We start from the raw sequence: 18,828 nt of genomic DNA on the forward strand, positions 1-18,828 counted from the left end.
TCTTGTCATCTTGCTTCCTTCACTTTCAGCTCGCTTTCTCTCTCCCCCCTCTGAACCTCTCTTTTGCTCTCTCCATCTTGCTGTCAGGGGAACACCCTGGCAGGAGGCCTGTCCTGCAACAACGCTCTGCTGCTCTCCATTCATCTCTCCTTCGCTTTCTCCCCCTCCACCCGTTTCTCGTCTCCTTTCATCATCCTCCTCCACTGAATCTCATGCATTTCTTTCTTTGCTCTAGTCTTTCTTAATCCTGCGCCATTCATCTCCTACCCTCCTCCTCCTGGTTTCCCTCATTTCAATTTCTCACTCTCAACTAGTGAACTTCTGAGCCCTTTACTGTTGCCTCACCTGTGGAAGCAGGGAGATGAATAATAATCCACTCTTCCTCTTTGGCAGCATTTCGCATATATACAACTTGCACAACTTCCCTCAGTACCTTTCTGATCCAGATTCAAGGAAATGCTGTCCTTTGGGAATCATGTGGAAGTAGAGTCGAGGTTGTAAATGGCTAAAGCTATGTCAGAGCAGAATTAATTTGATATATAGGTACAGGAGTGGCCCAATGTCCCATATCATATTTTAACACATCATGTGCCTGCAGTGATCCACAGGGAAAGTCCTGTAGCCACCAATAATATGTGAAAATCAACAAAAATAAGATCCCACTGATAAGGAGGGCTTTGACTGTGAAACAGCTGCACACACCATACAAACTTTTGATTCAAATTGAATGCTAATCCTTTGCTTTTTATGTGAGTATCTTCAGTAACATCCATCCATTATCTAAACCCACTTATTCCTATTTAGGGTCACAGGGATCTGCTGGAGCCTATCCCAGCTCTCTTTGGGTGATAGGCAGAGGTACACCCTGGACAGGTCACCAGTCCATCACAGGGCCAGCTTCAGTAACATGACACTATATTCAGAAAAACTAAAAAGTTAAAACTAAACATATTTAAGTACCAGATTAAACTATGTTCCATCAGGACTATTTGGATGTGCTTTGATCAGATTTCACTAAAAGCACTATAGGACCAGTTTTTATACTGATTTGGCTTGGTTTTGGTACAGCTGTTTAAAGGAAGATCTGTTTAATGTGGAAAATGAGTAAGTTCAGTAGGCACGTTTTATGTATCTTGGTAAACAACTATTTTTCCTCTCTTGTATTGTTCTCCTAAACACTCACCGTCTTATTCATGGTTGCCCAAACAGGGGTTAATTATCTTTAGAGGAACCACCTGAATAAATTCTTTAAAGTGCTGCACTGTGACTATGACAAGCTTTAGGGCCCAAAACTCCTTTGTAGTAGAAAAAAGTGATTTTTCATTGCTGAGTGTGATCTTGGTCCATGATTACTGGTTGATTTTTTTAGGATAATGTACCAATGTTTCTGGGCATGGTGGGAATTGTATATGTGAGTGCTGGGAGATGCTGGTGATTCATAAACTTTTTAATCTGTCTCTCACGGTTCATAGCCAAAAAACTCCTGTTTAGGGTTAATGTGCCCTAAACATAGATAAATATTGAATAAAGATTTGATGGAAAAAACACCCGAGAGCCACAAAATGTAAAAGAGCTACAAAATGTACACTGACACAGGCAGGCTTGGAAAGCAGTGCGATGTACTGAAGGAAAATGCACTTTCACTCCATTCAATAACTCTGAATTCACAAGCATCTCAGATCCTTCAGACACTGGAACCAAAATGTATTTTTTTATTACTCCAAATCCTGAAGAATACGATGCATCTAGAAATATCCATTATGGATTCACAGTTAGTTGATTTTTAGTGTGTCTAAAAGTAAAAAGCAAATTTTTGTACAGGGAGCTGAGAGAAACCAAGGAGACATTACAGAACATATGTGGAATAACACACACAAAAAAAATCATCTCTAATTGGACTAGGGCATTGCAATTTAAAATACCATAAAGAGAGCATCTCCTGATCCATAATTCATCCAAAATGAAGCATAACAGCTTTTCATTTTGCCATAAGTGCAAAACAAATACTGGTAGTCTTAGGACACTGACACAGGCAGTGGCATTTGAGTACTTTGTGTTTATCTTGAAGATTTAAAGGTATATCCATGAAAAGGCAGATTAAGACTTAATCATCTTTGCCTGAAAATAGAATATTTTCCTTTGAACTTGCACTATATAAGCAGTAATCATGACAACATTTTCACTATTGTTATGTGAGACACATGAGATGCCCAGGCTCAGCTCTGGTGATTGTTTTGTTATTGTGATAATTCAGAAGGTTGTGGTGATACCTCTTTATTGCCTATGCCTCGCTAAGCTGTGTGTGCTTTTGATTTTTTCTTCTTTCTTACTTTCTTTCTTTTATTAAATGAAAAATGTAATAAAACCAATAAAGACAGGAAAGAAAAATAAACACATGAGAGATGATTGCTCTCCTCCGATAGTACCATATCATCCCAATAGAGCACTTTGCTCTCAGAGTGCAGGTCTACTTGTGGTTCCCAGAGTTTCCAAAAGTAGAATGGGAGGCAGAGCCTTTAGCTATCAAGCTCCTTTCTTGTGGAACCAGTCCCAGTCTGGGTTCAGGAGGAAGACGCCCTCTCAAATTTTAAGGTTAGACTTGCAACTTGAGCATAAATTCTAGCCCCACTTGGCTGTCTTGCACGAAGCTATATTTTAAATAAAAAAAAGACAATCTAAATGATCTGACATCCTTTCCATCCAATATATGACAGCATGTGTGTGTCTTGTACTCACGGCTTCAGTGTGGACAGGGTGTACGGCAAAGAGGAGTGCTGAGACGAAGGCCAGGCGCGAATCTTCAAACACACAGCATTCACACGTGTGCATGAGCAGGCAGGTGACAACGCAGTGCAAACACATGTTGACGATGTGGAAATACAAAGGTGTCATGCCACCAAACATGATGTTCAACCTGACAGAGAGAGAGACAAATATTCAGCACTGTGAGATGATACAGGAGTTGCATCTGTGTTACATTTGACGCTGTGAAAGTGAAGTGCTTATGTGCAAGTATTGGAAATGATCAAAACTCATAAAATTATAAAATAAATGACTAGATAAGTAATGCCAGTGTCAGCTATTTCCCGTAACTCTACCATATGGAGAAAAATAAGGGTGAACCTTATGTAAAACAACCACTAAGCAACACATTTCTGTAGATTTACTGAGAGAATCTCTATAGTAAATTACCTTTTACATTTCCTGGATCAAGTGATTGTCTTCTAATCCTGAACAGACTCGCAATCAATTTTCCACAGTGCCATGAATTTCAAATGAAAAGAGTATGATTGCTTTCACAGGGAACGCTGGATTCCTGACACCAAATCACACCCCACTTAAGATCTTCCAGCAGCTAATCCCTCAGTGAGGAATAGCTGTGTGATATGCAATTTTCAACTAGTTTAGTCATACTTGGTATTACCACTCCATACAGCAAAATATATCAACAACCTGGTAACAGAAATTCCAGGAAAAGTGAAGCATGACAGTGGTTTAGCTTCCAACTGTCATCCCATCATCATCACCAGATTTTATATGTTCTAAAAATAAAGTATGTCAACTTAACAATTAACAATGACATAAACATATAATTCAAATGCCAACATTTTTATGAATTAAACTCTAGACAGCCCTTCTAGTTGTTATTCTAACATTCTATAAAATCTGCTGATTTCTATTAAGAAAAGCTGTTTTCTTGGTTTTGTGAGTCCACCAGACAGATGGAATGTCAGTGACTAATTGTGCACAACTGCTTGCAAAATCAGAATCCAGTCATACCTAATCCAGAGTTAGTGTGAGGGACTTCTAAATTCAAGTCCACGTTCAGGCCAAGACTTTACAGAGCAGAACAAATCCAGAACGTCACATTATATCTGAAATCCTTATCTCTGATTGTAATTAGCTCTAATGAGCTCCTCTATGAACCCTTGTCCAGTCCATTCATAATTCAATGAGGATAACTGGTATCTTGAGCTTGAGCTTGCAGAGTGATCATTAATCATCATCATCATCTGCTGACTTTCGCTGATGCTGATCTGCTTTGGCTGATGAAGAAACAAATGTTTCTTGGATAAATGGAGGGCTGTGAGACTGGGGTCTCAACACATCAGTTAAGTGATGGCTTCACAAGAAATAAGTATCTAAATATCTCATTTAAAGCATTTAGCTGATGTGCCGTGCTTATCCAGACAGAAAAACTTCCACTAAGGGAGAAGGTCTAGGTTCAGTGTCCAGTTCAGGGACACTTTGACAGGAAGTATGGCTGCTGATGGACACTTAAACTGACAGCTGAGAAGTCTCATCTGTGACCTTGTGTGCTGGGCCTGTATAAGAACCACTCCCAAACATGAATAACAATTAGCCTGGACATGCTTGATGACGACTAATACACTGTATATTTTTCTGTATGATCTGCATTTATAACACCTAATGAGCAATAAAAATGGAAAACCAAAGACACTATAGGTGCTTAAGGGTCACTACTGTGTAAAGGTCAAGGTCTGGCATAAGTAAAGCTAACATGATTAAAACATGAAAATCCACAGTCTTTGCTCTGTGCAAAAATGTATTATAGCTGCTGACACTCAGGAACCCATGACCTACAAGCGGAGTCACTGGACTGTTTCTGTGTTCACTAGTGATAGGGAAGTACTCATAAACTATTGCCTTCATCAAATTGTAAGACTTTTTCACTCACTGAGGGGTAAATGAGGAATGTGATTATGGTGATTTTCTTATCTTTAAATTACTTAAAGTGTTGCATCCACTTATCAGAACATCCAGCCTCCTGTTCTGTGTCGCTATAATTTGTTTCACTTAAACTTGTCAGCTCTGACCACATGAATAAAAGGCACACAAAGAAAAGCACAAATTTCCCAGCCTGATTCTTAACTCATATATCTCAGCCAAAATTGCCTACATTCTGGCTCGATGGCTGAGCCAGCAACGGCATGGAAGAAAACGTGACAAGGTGATAGCAAGTAAGACAAAGATGGCTCAACTGGTAGTTTGGGAACTCATTCAAATTCAGTCAAAACTCAACAGCACATAGCCAACAAAGCCTGAGCAAACTCATGTGACAGCTTTTGTTAAACCATTTGCAACAAATGTGTCAATTTATACTGGTACTGATGTTGCTTTTATCCTCAAGCTGACGTGCTGAAGAAAAACTCAGAGTGGGAGAAAGACTGTTCGACAATTCAGTCACATCTTAAAAGTTGAGACACTTTGATGAGATTGCCCAAAGCTCCAATGAATCTAACACGGCAAGGAAATGTCAAAGAATGTCAGTGAAAAACTCACCACAATGTAGTCAGAACTTCTATGCAAGCTGATGAACTCTAAAACCAAATGGTCTACATATTAGTCAATATATCTATCTATGTTTCAGAACAAACAAACAAATAATTTACAAATAATCAGATGAAATCATAGTACAATCAGTGTCATATGGTGCCATGATATCATGTTATGAATGCAAGCAGTTGCGCACAATTAATTATTCACCAACATACCATCTGTCTGGTGGTCTGACAGAACCAAGATAATCTATTGCTTTTTTTATAGATATCAGCAGATTTTATAGAATGTTAGAATAACAATAAGGAGGGCTGTCTAAGCAATGGCTAATGACGAGAATACATAACAACTTAATGCAAAGGTGAACTGGTGGTTGGTCTTAAAGCAGGAAATTTTACAGAATGAAGAGATTAATTTTTGGATGTAAACCTCTGCTGACCCTACAAGTATCATGTATATGCCAAAAAATACTAAAAGTCTAACCAGCTGACAGCCGTCAGAAACAATGATGCTTCATCTAAGAGCAAGAAACTGAAATTGTTGAGGGAAGTGAGCAATGTGTGAATAATTTTGCTTTACAGGGGGACTATTTTGAAAAACTCACTCTACAAATATAAGTCTCTGCTGTCCCTACTGACCCACACACAACCAACTCTTTTTATGGGCTGCTTGTGCCAGAAAACATGTGGTTCATCAATCTGTTCAGATTTAGACAACGTGACTGGAGCTGGTCTGCCTTGCTTGGCATGCTGGTAAGGCAATACAGAAACAGGAAAGTGAACCACAACGGAGGGAGAACAAGTAAAAATGAATTCAGCAGCAAAATAAAGGCCATGGAGTTGCCAAAATTATTGAGAATTATCCTCTGAGGACCTTGAAAATTATCCACAGCAAAGGTTCAACCAATCTAACTTGTATTTATTTAGATATATGTCTCAGCATCGCTCTTAGGCTGCCACTAGCAGAGCAAACATAAAACAATCCAACATTTGAAACAGTCACAGTTTGAAACTGAGCATGCACGACCTGGTGTGTTCACTCTGTCAGGGTGAAGGGGTGAAGGAACCAGTTAGCAACCATGAAGCATATTGACTTCATGCCTTTTTTTTAATATATTCTCCTATGTTGGAGACTGGGCCATGACCTAAATAGTTTGGTAATTATTGCAGGGAACATTGCACCAGCAGTTAACAACTATGGTAATTTGTCTTACCAAATCCCTGCGAAGAAAAACAGCCTGGCTAAAACACTGCAGGCAAAGAGAGGCAGCTGACTAAAAAGGGGGTAAAATGCTTTAAATAAGATGTCAACAAGAAGAAAAAAAAAAGATATCAGATAATTACATGCCATGGCTGGCGAAATGACAGTATGTCCCTGTTTGAATCCTTGAACTTCAGGTAAATACATTTTCGTTTGGGAAATGAAGCTCTCACATTATCTGAGCTGGCTTCTATTGGAGTCAAACAGTGTCATCTATCACTTCCTCACTCTTCTCCCTCATTTCTCATTTTTCACTCTTCAACTGCTGCTCTTGTCTCTTTCTATTATCTGCCATGTCTGTCTCCTTGTCCTCTACACCTCATTTACCAGACCAGCATCGCTCACCACTTCTTCCTTGCCTGTCTTGTGTCATCTGTCCTCGCGTTTCTATTTTAATCACATGGCCTCTTGCTGTACCTCTCTCTTCTTTCTCTCTCCCTTGTTTTCTCACTGAAACCACTGCTCAGTTCATGGTGCACATCAGGGCCTAGCTACAAAAAGGGATTTGACGCTGTGTTGTGTGCATTTACTTTGTTTGTGTGTCTTTCACCTTGATTGCCTCCCAAAAGCCCTGCAGTATTCACCGGCAGAGAAACGACAATGCTGGGATGACTGCACATTCCCCATCATGGGTTCACGACACGGGTATGTGTCTGTGTGCACGCGCGCGCGCGTGTGTGTGTGTGTGTATCCTGCAGATCCCAGCTCATGACTCACTGACTGACTGTTGAATACAAGGCAGCCAGAGCTGTCCAGGCAGAGTAAGAGAATAAAATGAATCAGAGTTTGAAATTTTACCAGCATGCTGATTCAAGCATGTTTCAGACCAGGCAAGCTAAAACATCCAGACAGGCCAGAGTGTGGATATGGAAGCATGTCAATCAAGCTGCAGCGCCTTTGTTACCTATTACACTGCACCATCAACATTCAAGTAAATTAATTCCTTCCATGTTACACCATCTCATCTTTATGACTCTAAAACCTGAAGTAGCATATTTGCCCCATTTTTGCCTCCCGTAAATCTGGGTCCACAATTCCTCCTAATCAAACACACTATGGTATGGTTAAGGTTTGTGGTGACATTTTTGAAGGAGGAAAAGACGGCAGCTACACATTCATTCCCCACCTAGGTATGTCTAGAGGGTGTGCCAGATGAACAAGCATCCTTCATATGACAGCCTAATGGAAGGTGGTGAAGAGAGGCCAAAACAGCCCTGCAAGCCATAAACTAAAGCACCTCTCATGAACAACACGTCACTCATGAAAGATCAGCCATGCTCCGGCTCAGCTGTCTCCTGCACACACTCATCATTAGGTGCTGTTTGTGTGTGTGTGTGTGTTTCTGATAGCAGATGTTCCTGGAGAGCTTAAGCTACACCATTCAGGAGCAGCACCAAGTGGCTGATACCTTCTTCGAAAACTGTCTTAACAGAGATCGGACTGGCAAGCAGCTGTTTCAGCAGTTGTAAAGCGACAGTTAGGTAGTAGTCTTGCTGCCAGACCACACACAAGGATTCCCACTCTCACACTCAAGGATTTTCAGTTTTACTTACCTTGAGTGTGGCATGCACTGATTGAACGTCACCTGAGGGCTCATTATGTCTGTCACTAGACCAAGCAATCATGTTACATAACACTCCACTAGGTTTACCTGACATACAGCTCCCGGAAAACTGCTTCCAGGACTGGAGTGGGCTGAGCTGCTGGTTTAATGCTGATCAGTCGGTGAGCCCCAAGTCACCTTGTGTTCTGCTTGAATAAGAGTGGCAGGTTCACATAAACTCAAGTCACAAAACTCATTGCTACTAACAACACAAGCACTGTCAGTCTGGATGTCCAGTATAAGAGGGCAGCCTTTTACTTGTCTTTGTCCAGGAAAATCTATCCAGGCCAGAACCCAGATAAAGGGCAGTCCACTGATTAATAAAATTAAATAATTATAAAATAACTAATGTGTTCCTTTACATTTTAGCAAAAACTGACACTTGTTCATTATGAGCCAGACTTTATTATCTTGTGAAATGTGAACCCACTGTGACTTTTGCATCACATTACGATTCAAATTTCTATTCTGTATTGAATTATATGATTCAAAGTTAAACTAAACTGGGTCTTAGAGCAACAGGCTTCTGCCTCTATTTCACTAGAGCACAGAATCGTCTGTAGTATCTGCTGGGCCTGGACATTTCCCTTCATCCTGAAACAAGTGGGCTGTCCTTTTTCTCACGCAATCAGTGCAAGATAATATCATTTATAACGCAGTCCCACCCTGTTGTGGATGCTGGCCTGGTTGCTCCTACGCAACTCCGCCCTCCTGGAGCAGAGTAACTCTACAAAACAGCCCGTGTTTTCCCATCCTGCGCTGCCGTTCCCTTAACTTTTAATCCACCTACCCAACACCGCACACCCACAATCCCCTGTCGCCAAACTGTGAAAGTGATTTTAAAAAAAAAGAAAGCTGAGCAACCAGTCTGACGGTATTCTTGGTTCGGTGTCGCCTAAGCTTTCTTCTTAATAAACCTGCATGTGCACCAAGCCAGAGGTGGGATGTGCTGGGACAGGTTCAGTGCACAGCTGCCCAGCCAAGCTGCTCTCCTTTCTCCAACTCATTACAGAAACATTGATACAGGGTCCAGAGACTTGAACAGGCACAGAACGGAAAGCATGTGTGCGCAAATCTCCTATCACGCGATCACGGGAAGTTTCGGCGCGTCAGTAGTGGGCTTATAGCGGTCACAGCGCGCTCTGTGGCGCTGTCTGTCTCATGTGAAGACGGTGAAATGATCCAGAAAGGTGTTAAGTTCAGGGAGATGTCGCTTGCATCATTACAAAGTTGACTGAGAGTCTGCGACGGCGCTTTTCCACATGGGACCAGCCGAATGACGTCAGCCTTTAGTGCGTGTTTGTGTGGCTTTCATGCAGCTGGATTGTCAGCTCGGGTTGGTGCTAACAGCTGTGCACTTAAAGTAACATAAAGTATGTGTTTGTTGGGACTCCAGGTGAGCTGAGAAACTCGGAGCACACAAAGCAGGGAGAACTTACTTAAAGGTGAGGATGCACAGCGGTCTGTAGGACTTGTGGCTCGTATTGTCCGCCATCCTCTTGCCCCAGAAGTCGTTGCTGAAGATGTTTCTGAGGCTGGAGCCCGGTCGGACGTCCGGGTTGTTGATGATAGCCCACACATCGTCGTGCACCAACTCGCCGCGGAGAGAGTTGCCGTAGCACAGGACGCACAGGGCGGCCAGCACGGCGTAACGACCCGCTGCCCACATCGCCTCTGGCTTGACGGTGGTCCGCGACCGCTGGTGGCCTTTCTTCTCCCGTCCCGGCGCTGTCATGTCGGGCCTGGCTTCTCCCGCGGCTCTGCTGGGCTAAAAGTGAAGCTGGGGGGACCAGAAACGTCCATTCCGCCTTGCAGGTAACGGCTGTATGTGCTGTGGTGGACCGCGGGGACGGTGTGGATGTGTTGTGCTGCCTTCATGTGCGGTAAGAGAATCGGACCAACGGCTTGCATAAGACCATAACCGCGTTAAGACCTGTTAATATCCTTTTTTACACACTATTACATGTGGTACTATTTGGTGTTTATTGCATTGCTTTACTTAGGTTCATATGTTAACACAATTTGATTTATTGAACAATTCATGTATGGACTGAATGACTGATTGCTAAACTAAAATGCTCAAATCATTCTGATCTAAAAAATACAAACTTCAAGTTCGTTCTTGACCTTGAAAATAGACGTTTAAAAAGAAGAAAACATATCCCATAGACTTTGCGGGGGGAACAAAAGTTACGTTTTTATGATAAAACCAGGTGGAATGCGCCTAAGTTATATTTATAATACAGTAGCAAGTACCAGCGCAATAAGACACTAATCTTGGATTTTCGAGCATATCTGGAGTGAATGAATGCAACATCAGCGCAGAGAACCCGCCTGCGGACGCATGCGCAGGAGGGCCCTGCCTCTGCAGGCAGAGAGAAACATAAGCAGCATTTCTACTGCAAACAATATAACAGGATTGAACTAAAACATCTCTTTGCCACAGTGTCTATCTGATGACTAAACCCTGCTCTCTCTCCTTGTCTCCATCACTGTCTTCCTCTCTCCTTCTTTGTGCTGTCAACTCAATAACAAACAATCATATAATCTATAAACTAATGAGCAGTATGAATTGATACATATCAAGTTATAACATTCTATCTGAATATTGGGTTTCTATGGACAATGCAGTCAGGTAATGTCATTGTGCCCTCACTTTCTTACCTGAACCTGGTTGTTTTGTTTGAAGGAAAAAAAAGTATATCCATCTATGCAAGAACAGATATCCAGTTATTGAGGGTTCGCTCAATGGCTGAATTCACTGCCCATAAATGTATCAAATTCTCTGTGTAACTGCACAGCCAATATGTGTATTAAGCATTAATGGTAAAGTAACCAGAGCTTCTACTAGAGGCGAGTGTGCGATTCCTCATAGACACACAACATACAGTAAACAGGTGTTATCAGTCAAGGGCTGTGAGACTTGGAATAACATTCCTGCTGAAATAAGAGAATGTTCTACCTTCAGTACATTTAAAACCCATCTCAAACGATTGCTTAAGAGGAACCAGATCTGTGGTCATTAATTTTATGCCAATATGTGCCATATCTAATGTTGTATGTTATTATATTGATTTGTTGTTCTGTACCATGGATTTTCATTCGTGTTGTGAATTGTTTCCACAGACCTGCCAGGTAACTACCCATGTAAAGTGGCCTTTTGGCTAATTCTGGCATATTTACATTGATATGTTCATTAATATGCACTGCCCCTGACAGGCAGCAACATGAAATCCAACACTACCTTCTTCTTCCTCTAAATTGTTTTTACATCTGTGGGACAAACAAGTTTGCAAATTGAACATGTTTGCAAAATCTGACATTAGTTAACAATAGACCTAATGATTACTCATTATTATAATTTTTAGGGGGGCTGAGATTAAATTTAGGTGTGATTGAACACCCCTAAAAAGGGTCTAAAACTGCCTCTGGTTGCCTACTGCATTTTTTTTCCCAAGAGTGATGATCATTTTAAGGCCACAAAGCAAAAGAATCTGACAGAGAGAGAGAGAGAGAGCACTAGAGAAAGAGTGCGAGAGAGAGTGAGCCTGAGGGCAAACAGCAGAGTGTCACTCAACAACATGTGGAACATCTGGTGCATCCCTTGCAGCCTGACCAACTTTTTGCTATTCTTGTTGTGTGGTGGCCAGCTGGTGTCCAAGTGCTCAGCTTCTTGCACTCTGCAACAGCTGCTGGCCCTTAAAAACAAACCGACCTTGTCACTCAGAGCACTGCAAGATGAAAGTGAATTTAGTCAGTGTCATGGAATGAAGTCTGGTTTCTGGTTATGGACTTTTATTTTGGTGTCTAGTTTCCTTTTGCGCCTAGTTATGTTTCTAGGTAGCTTTATATTCGTTAGTTAGATTCATTTCACTGGTGTTTCATTTGTCTTTTGTGTCTATTTATACCCCCCAAATTCCTTTGTTCCTGGTTGGAGCATTGTTGTCAGTGGCTTGTTAGGCCCTGTCCAGGTCACTTAGGTTAGTGACTGTTTGTGAAGGATCTTTCCGCCGAGTGGCGGGGGGTTTACATGTCCACGCCGAGTGGTGGTTTGTGTAGGGACAGAGAAATAACCTGAAAAGCCTGACAGAAAAGGATAGTTACATCCTGCAGTAATTGGCAGTCTGGTCAAGCTGGTGGGATTTTCATGAGGTTGCCAGGTGCATATTTTTATATTAACAATGAAATCAAGGATTATGCGTTATGCTGTGACAGTGCTTATATAGCTTATATACTTGGTTGTCCCTAGAGACTGATGAGCTGAAGATGTTGAGGTTCTCTCTGGGAGTGACAAGGATGGATAGGATCAGGAATGAGGACATCAGAGGGACAGCTCATGTTAGATGTTTTGGAGAAAAAGCCAGAGAAGCCAGATTGAGATGGTTTGGACATGTTCAGAGGAGGGACAGTGAATACAATGGTAAAAGGATGCTGAGGTTAGAGCTGCCAGGAAGGAAGCCTAGAGGAAGACCAAAGAGGAGGTTCTTGGATGTAGTGAAGGAGGACATGAGGATAGTTGGTGTGGGTGAGGAGGATACAGAGGATAGGGTTAAATGGAGGTGGATGATTCACTGTGGTGACCCCTGAAGGGAGAAAGGAAAAGAAGAGACTGATGAAGCATGAATGTGCTTTCTCTGTTGTCATTTGACTTGTTATAGTACCAGTGGTGTGTGTGATTGGTCATAGCTGTCAGGTCAGCAGCTACACAAGTGGCACAGGTAAAATACTGGCTGGCAGGGCGCCTGCTATCATTACTGCTGCTGGAGCAAGTCACCACTCAGCTCTGCTACTCACTCACACACACACACACACACACACACACACACACACACACACACACACACACACACACACAGCACATCCCAATGGCATTGTGTACACACGTTCTTAATTTCGAGTTTCTCATCTGCTTTATTTTCTCTTTCGCTGTCACACACACAGACATTTTGAGAACTTACTAATTGAAGTAGTGGGGTGGAACAGGTTATTAGAAGGACATACAGTGGTTACAGGGAAAACTACAATCCCTGGGTGCTGGGTAAACAGTAGAAAACAAGGTGACTGATCTCAGCCTAGACTAATGAACTGCACACTTCCTTACAGCCTCTCTAATATATTTTGAACTGTAATTGTACATTATTCCCTACATCCAGCCATTATCTATACCTGCTTATTCCTATTTAGGGTTACAGGGATTTGCTGGAGCCTATCCCAGCTCTCTTTGGGTGAAAGGCAAAAACTTGTGTGTGGTGTGACTGAGAGTGGAGGGAACCTGCATTGCAGCTGGGTGTGCTACAGTCAGATTCCTGTATCTGTGGATCACTACAGATGATAGTACTATAATTGGTTTTATTGACCCGAATGATAAATCACATTACAGATCTGAGGTTAAAAGTCTTGTCCTTTGGAGTGACTTAAAACAACTTCGTATTGAACACTTCTAAAACTAATGAGCTGACTTTATGTAACAGAATGTCAGAAAAGTTGGGCACAGTCAGGTGCAACAGAGCCACCACCTTTCCAGCTGGCAGTGAGTTTCTTGTATAGGGCAAGCTTCCCAAGAATGTCAAGATTGTCCTAGGAGACACTGTTCTGACTTCTCACCCAGAGGCATTATGGTTGCCAGAGTCATAATGCCTCTCTGACAGGGGGGGTTTCACTGAAGATTCTGAATGTCTCAGACAGCCCAGTCACGCTGCGGGGAAACGCCAAGCTGGCCGACGTCTTCACCTGGCACTAGAGGACATGGAAGTCCCGGAACTCAGGGCTGCTCACCAAGCTACATAGCCTGCTGGAACATCAGTGCCATTGGAGAATACAGAGACTGTACAGGAGAGACTTTAGCGGGTTGGCCTGGAAGACTTGGACCTTGAGATTTGTGACGTGATGGCAGAGTGGCGAATTAAGCTGGCGGACCTTGCGGTCAAATATGAGGACGTCTTCCCCCGCCATCACCTGGACTGCAGTTAAGCTAAGGAGTTCACACCGAAGAGTCAAGGTGGAAGTAGATGGTTCTTTTATTACAACTACAAGCTGTAGAGTAGTGGCAGGCAGAGATATCCAGAGGGTACAGGCATGTAGCAGGTCAAACACACGAAGAAACTATCAGAACACTAGGAATAAAGGCTGCTCATTCTCCTGCATTAGGTAATCCTTACTTTACAATTTTGATTAACCAAATATGTACTTCCATCCTTTGAGCTTGTCAGTTACCAAGCAGACTTTGTAAGGTCAGATGGCATGATCAGTGCATGGCCTATAACTCAGGCATACATGACACTTTAGATCACTTTGCCCTGGCCATGACTTTAATTTCCCAATTTTAATTCAGGTATTTCCTGTTCTCTCCCAGCCATCTGTTCACCCAGTCTTCCTGGCACTTCCCATCAGCTTTCTCTTCCATATTCATTGACCTGTGCACACAACTTATTTTAATTTCATTAACTTCTCACACTCATTTCATACATTGATTTCTTTTCTGTGAAACAGACTCTTATAGATAATCACATTCCATCACTATTTGTCATGTGATAAAAAACCATAGTATTTACTATGAAATCATTTCTCATTTAATTAAACTTTTTAATGATTAACGTTTACTTTTACATGGTTTTAATCAGTGTTTCAGAATCAACTTTCCATCTATCCTCCATCTCTGCTTACTGCTTGTTCCTCAGTGCTGCTCGTCTTCATCTTTTCCCTTTCCTTGTTCCTTTGGTCATATAGAAATTTGAAATTGGAGACATGCAGAATCAAAATTAGAAATCAGAAAGGCTTTATTGTCATTGTGACATACGCTGTTTGTAAACAGTGAGATTGGGAACACTACTCCGCTTGGTGCAAAGATAAATATTAAAATTAATAAATGGCATTAAAATAATACTGCACAGTACAGATACGTGAGACATGAGACTGCCTAGAGGTTGTTGTGTGCATTGAGCAGCCTGATAGCCCATGGATAAAAACTATTTTTCAGTCTGTTTGTTTTGCTTTTTATGCTCCTGTAACATTTCCCAGAGGGCAGCAGGCTTAAGAGGTGGTGGCCAGGGTGGGAGTGATCACAGATGATCCTCCTCACTCTGGAACGGCATCAGGAACTGGCAATATCCTCAAGGGAGGGGAGGGGGCGCCCAATAATTTCTCTGCTGTCCTTACCACGCTCTGCAGCCTGTGTTTGTCCATAGATGAGCAGCCTCCATACCACACAGAGATGCAGTATGTCGTCATGCTCTCTATGGTAGAGCAGTAGAAGGTTTGGAGCAGTTTCTTCTCTATTTTATTCTTTTTGAGGACTCTCAAGAAATGGAGTCGCTGTTGGGCCTTACTCACTACTGCAGTGGTGTTTCCCGACCAGAAGAGGTCTTTTATGGATGAGCCTTTTCAGCAGCTTAATCACTGTATGGTTGGGAAATCTGTCTGTTAAAGAGAAGAAAGCTTTGCACAGAGTTGTACGTTCTGCTCGGAGAACTATAGGCTCTAAGTTGCCAGTTCTGGAGGACATTTATAAATCCAGACTGCTTTCTAGGGCCTTACACGTTACAAATGACCCAACTGTTCATCCTGTTGCTGAGATATTCCACCTTCTTCCCTCTGGAACACGATATCGTTCAATTAAATGCACTCCATCTCACTATGCCAGAAGTTTCTTCCCACAAGGTGTGATCAGTCTGAGCAATGCACTTTACTGAAGGCAGCTGTCTTTTCATATTGGTTATTTATTACTAATTTTGAAATTGAAATGCTGGCTCTCTCCGTTCCCCTCTCTTTTCTCAGCTCTTGCAGCTTCATGCTGAGCTACACAGGGAACTGCCAGGAGGAACCATTCAACATCAGTTGTTAGAAATGTGAGCAATCTACTAAAGCAGACTTCTGCTTTTTTTTTTGCTTTAAAAGTCCTATGCACTGTTTGATATAGCAGCAAAACACACGCCAGAAACTGGCAAAACACAGCCTGAAACTCCCTGTTCCCTGAAAGATATTAAACAAATTCTTCATTAAAAAAGAGTCTCATAGTCTCAGACAGCATTTTTAGAGTTCACCTGGAAATCACAGACAATTGGGCAACCAGGAAGTAAAGCAGGCTTACTCATGATCCATTGGAGAAATAGTTCAGCATTGTCTGACATGGATAGGCAAACAAATCTGACTGGGACAGACAATTAGTTATATCTAGAGAGAAACTAAGCACGCTACAGACCAGATGTTCAAAGAGAACATGGGCAAATCCAGTTTAGCAGTGGAAAGGAAGCAAAGAGGACAAACACTGGAAACCCAGGGAGATGAGTTCAGCAACAACAATCCCATGAAGCCAAAACCTACAGAATGCAGGTGAATGAGGGCGGAGCAGGTCATGAAAGCAGAAGGAAACAAAGGGCAAGGGCTAATATAACCAGGAAAATGTAAGGCAGAGCCAAATCAAACATTGGGATCATGACAATGACTTTCATTTGTACTGTACTGATTTGTACTTGAACAGTGATTCGACCAGTTACAACAAAGGGTTTTTTTTCAAGGGGAGTTGAAAGGGGGGCTGCAGAGAGAGATGTGTGAAGCAAACATACTATATATGGTAAAGGAGACAGGTGTGTGCTGCAGGTGTTACAAAAACAATGGCAAGGTGATTAATTATAGTCTGGCTCATTGAATTGGCCTGCTCACTAACATCAGTCATCGGTCATCAGTTGCATCAGTTGGAGCTGCAGCAGAATCTGGATTGCAAATGTGCTAGTGGACGCACAAAGGACACTTACGGTGTCACAGTGCATCCTGAATCAGTTACAGATAAATAATTTTTCCATGAAAGTGAAAAGAATATTAAATATATACAAAAAGACTGTTATTTAGCTGGTTACAGTCTTGGAGGGAAAACCTTTAGACTAACAGTATATGCAAAGAACCTCCTTAATAACAACTTAAATATGGCTCTGTCTTGATGCTCAAAACCCAGAACCTCAAAAGACACAATGTCAAATCTTAATTTATGAATACTAATCTGTGACTAATGTGAAATATTCACATATTCATATGTGTTGAGTCTTGTTCACTCCTTTGATAATTAGCAATTATGTCTTTGAATGGCAAAAGCAACTGTCAGGACCTCACAGTGCACAACTCAGAGCAGAAGATCTGAAGCCTGTCAAGCTGCTTTTAGTTAGCCTCAAGTAAATACTGCTGAAATGGTTTAAGTATGGGGGCAGCACAGTGGTTTAGTGGTTAGCACTGTTGCCTCACAGCAAGAAGGTCTCAGGTTTGTAACTGCTCCAGCAGATCCCTGTGACCTAGTTAAGAATAAGCGGGTATAGATAATGCATGGATGGTTTAAGTATGGAAATGGTATAAGTTTGTCACATGAAAATGGCATGAGGAACAGTAAGTGGTCAGGTGTGGATATGGAAATTCAGTCGTAAATCAACCAGGGAGCAGGTACTTTTCTGCAATGGTGGATTTAACCTCCTACAACTGGTGTCCACTTGCATGGACATCACATTTTTGATTGTCTGCACCATAGTACTTAATTCTGTGTAACTGAAACCTGTTGTACACAAATGTGGATCAACTGTTTCCACAGACAAAAAGGACATTCCTTGTTTGGATTAGTATTTTTGGAGCATTACAAAAAAAAGCAAAAACAAAAGCAATAACGAAAGACAAGCACATTGTCAAGGTTTTTAGATATGTTGCATGTTTTGTTTTTCCACATCCATGCACAAAAGTTGAAACAGTTACACATGCAACAGTGACAAGGAAAAATGTTGAAAACAGTGTTCAGGCTGGAAATGAAAGAGATTTGCATTTTGTTATACAATAGTGTCTTGATTGTGTTCTGAGGAAACTCAGACCAAGTGAAGTACTAAATGTTCAAAGATAATATCCTGTTTATTCCACCTAACCCCAAATAGCTAGAAGAAATCTAAAATGCAAGCCAAACCAAAGCTCGGGTCTTAGGAGGTTAAAGGACACAAGCTGCAGTTACAAATTTCTTGAGATAAATGGTGTTTGTCAGGCATTGGTCAGTCACACTGGTGGTACACAGACTGAATTTCCTTAGGACTTTACCTAACACAGAAATTACTGGGTTTTAATTAAATGATTTTAGTAATGATGTATGGTTATGACAGGTTAGCTATCTTACAACACAGATTCTATGCTGCTGTTTCTCAGACCCTGTAAGAGCACTTCAGTGAAGAAAACAGCATTCCCTTCTCCCTGCAAGCCCTGGACTCTAAAGCCAGTCTTGTGTTATATTGAAAGTCATACAGACATTTTACTAGGCCCAAATAAGTAAGATTGTTGTTGTGACTTTTCCATTTCAGTGAGCATTTTGGTTATTCATACAGGAGACAGATGTGTTCAATTGCCACTGGGTTACTATAAAGGGATGTCTGTCTGAATGGAGCTTTGGTCTTGGTCTTTCTTCACCACCAGACTCTGGAAAGACCTCCCAGGCATGAAGATTTTCTTTAGATCATCTTTTATTGCATTTTTGCACACTGACATTTCACTGAGTAAACTATATCTTGGGGCTTTTAATCAGTTAAGTACTATGGTTGTTATGCCTGAAGGAAATGAACAAGCAGACATCGTCCACTGTGGTATTTATTTCCATCATTACAGCTGGCTGGCCGATTGCCACTAAATGGAGATAACACTCATTATGATATGGT

General features: G+C 41.7%; 1 protein-coding gene across 2 annotated transcripts in view; it reads right to left on the minus strand.

Moving 5' to 3' along the window:
• Positions 1–10,009, minus strand: part of tmtc1 (transmembrane O-mannosyltransferase targeting cadherins 1) — a 103,241-nt gene extending 93,232 nt beyond the window's left edge. For both annotated transcript variants that reach the window (XM_026327408.1, XM_026327409.1), the window contains exons 1-2: positions 9,604–10,009; positions 2,737–2,914 (exon numbers count right to left, since the gene is read on the minus strand). In XM_026327408.1, coding sequence (XP_026183193.1) covers positions 2,737–2,914; positions 9,604–9,899 — 474 coding nt within the window. In that variant the 5' untranslated portion in view covers positions 9,900–10,009. The remainder of the gene's footprint in view (positions 1–2,736; positions 2,915–9,603) is intronic.
• Between the last annotated feature and the right edge of the window lie 8,819 nt (positions 10,010–18,828).

This window comes from Mastacembelus armatus, chromosome 23 (genome assembly GCF_900324485.2).
Source record: "Mastacembelus armatus chromosome 23, fMasArm1.2, whole genome shotgun sequence".
Taxonomy (NCBI): Eukaryota; Metazoa; Chordata; class Actinopteri; order Synbranchiformes; family Mastacembelidae; genus Mastacembelus; species Mastacembelus armatus.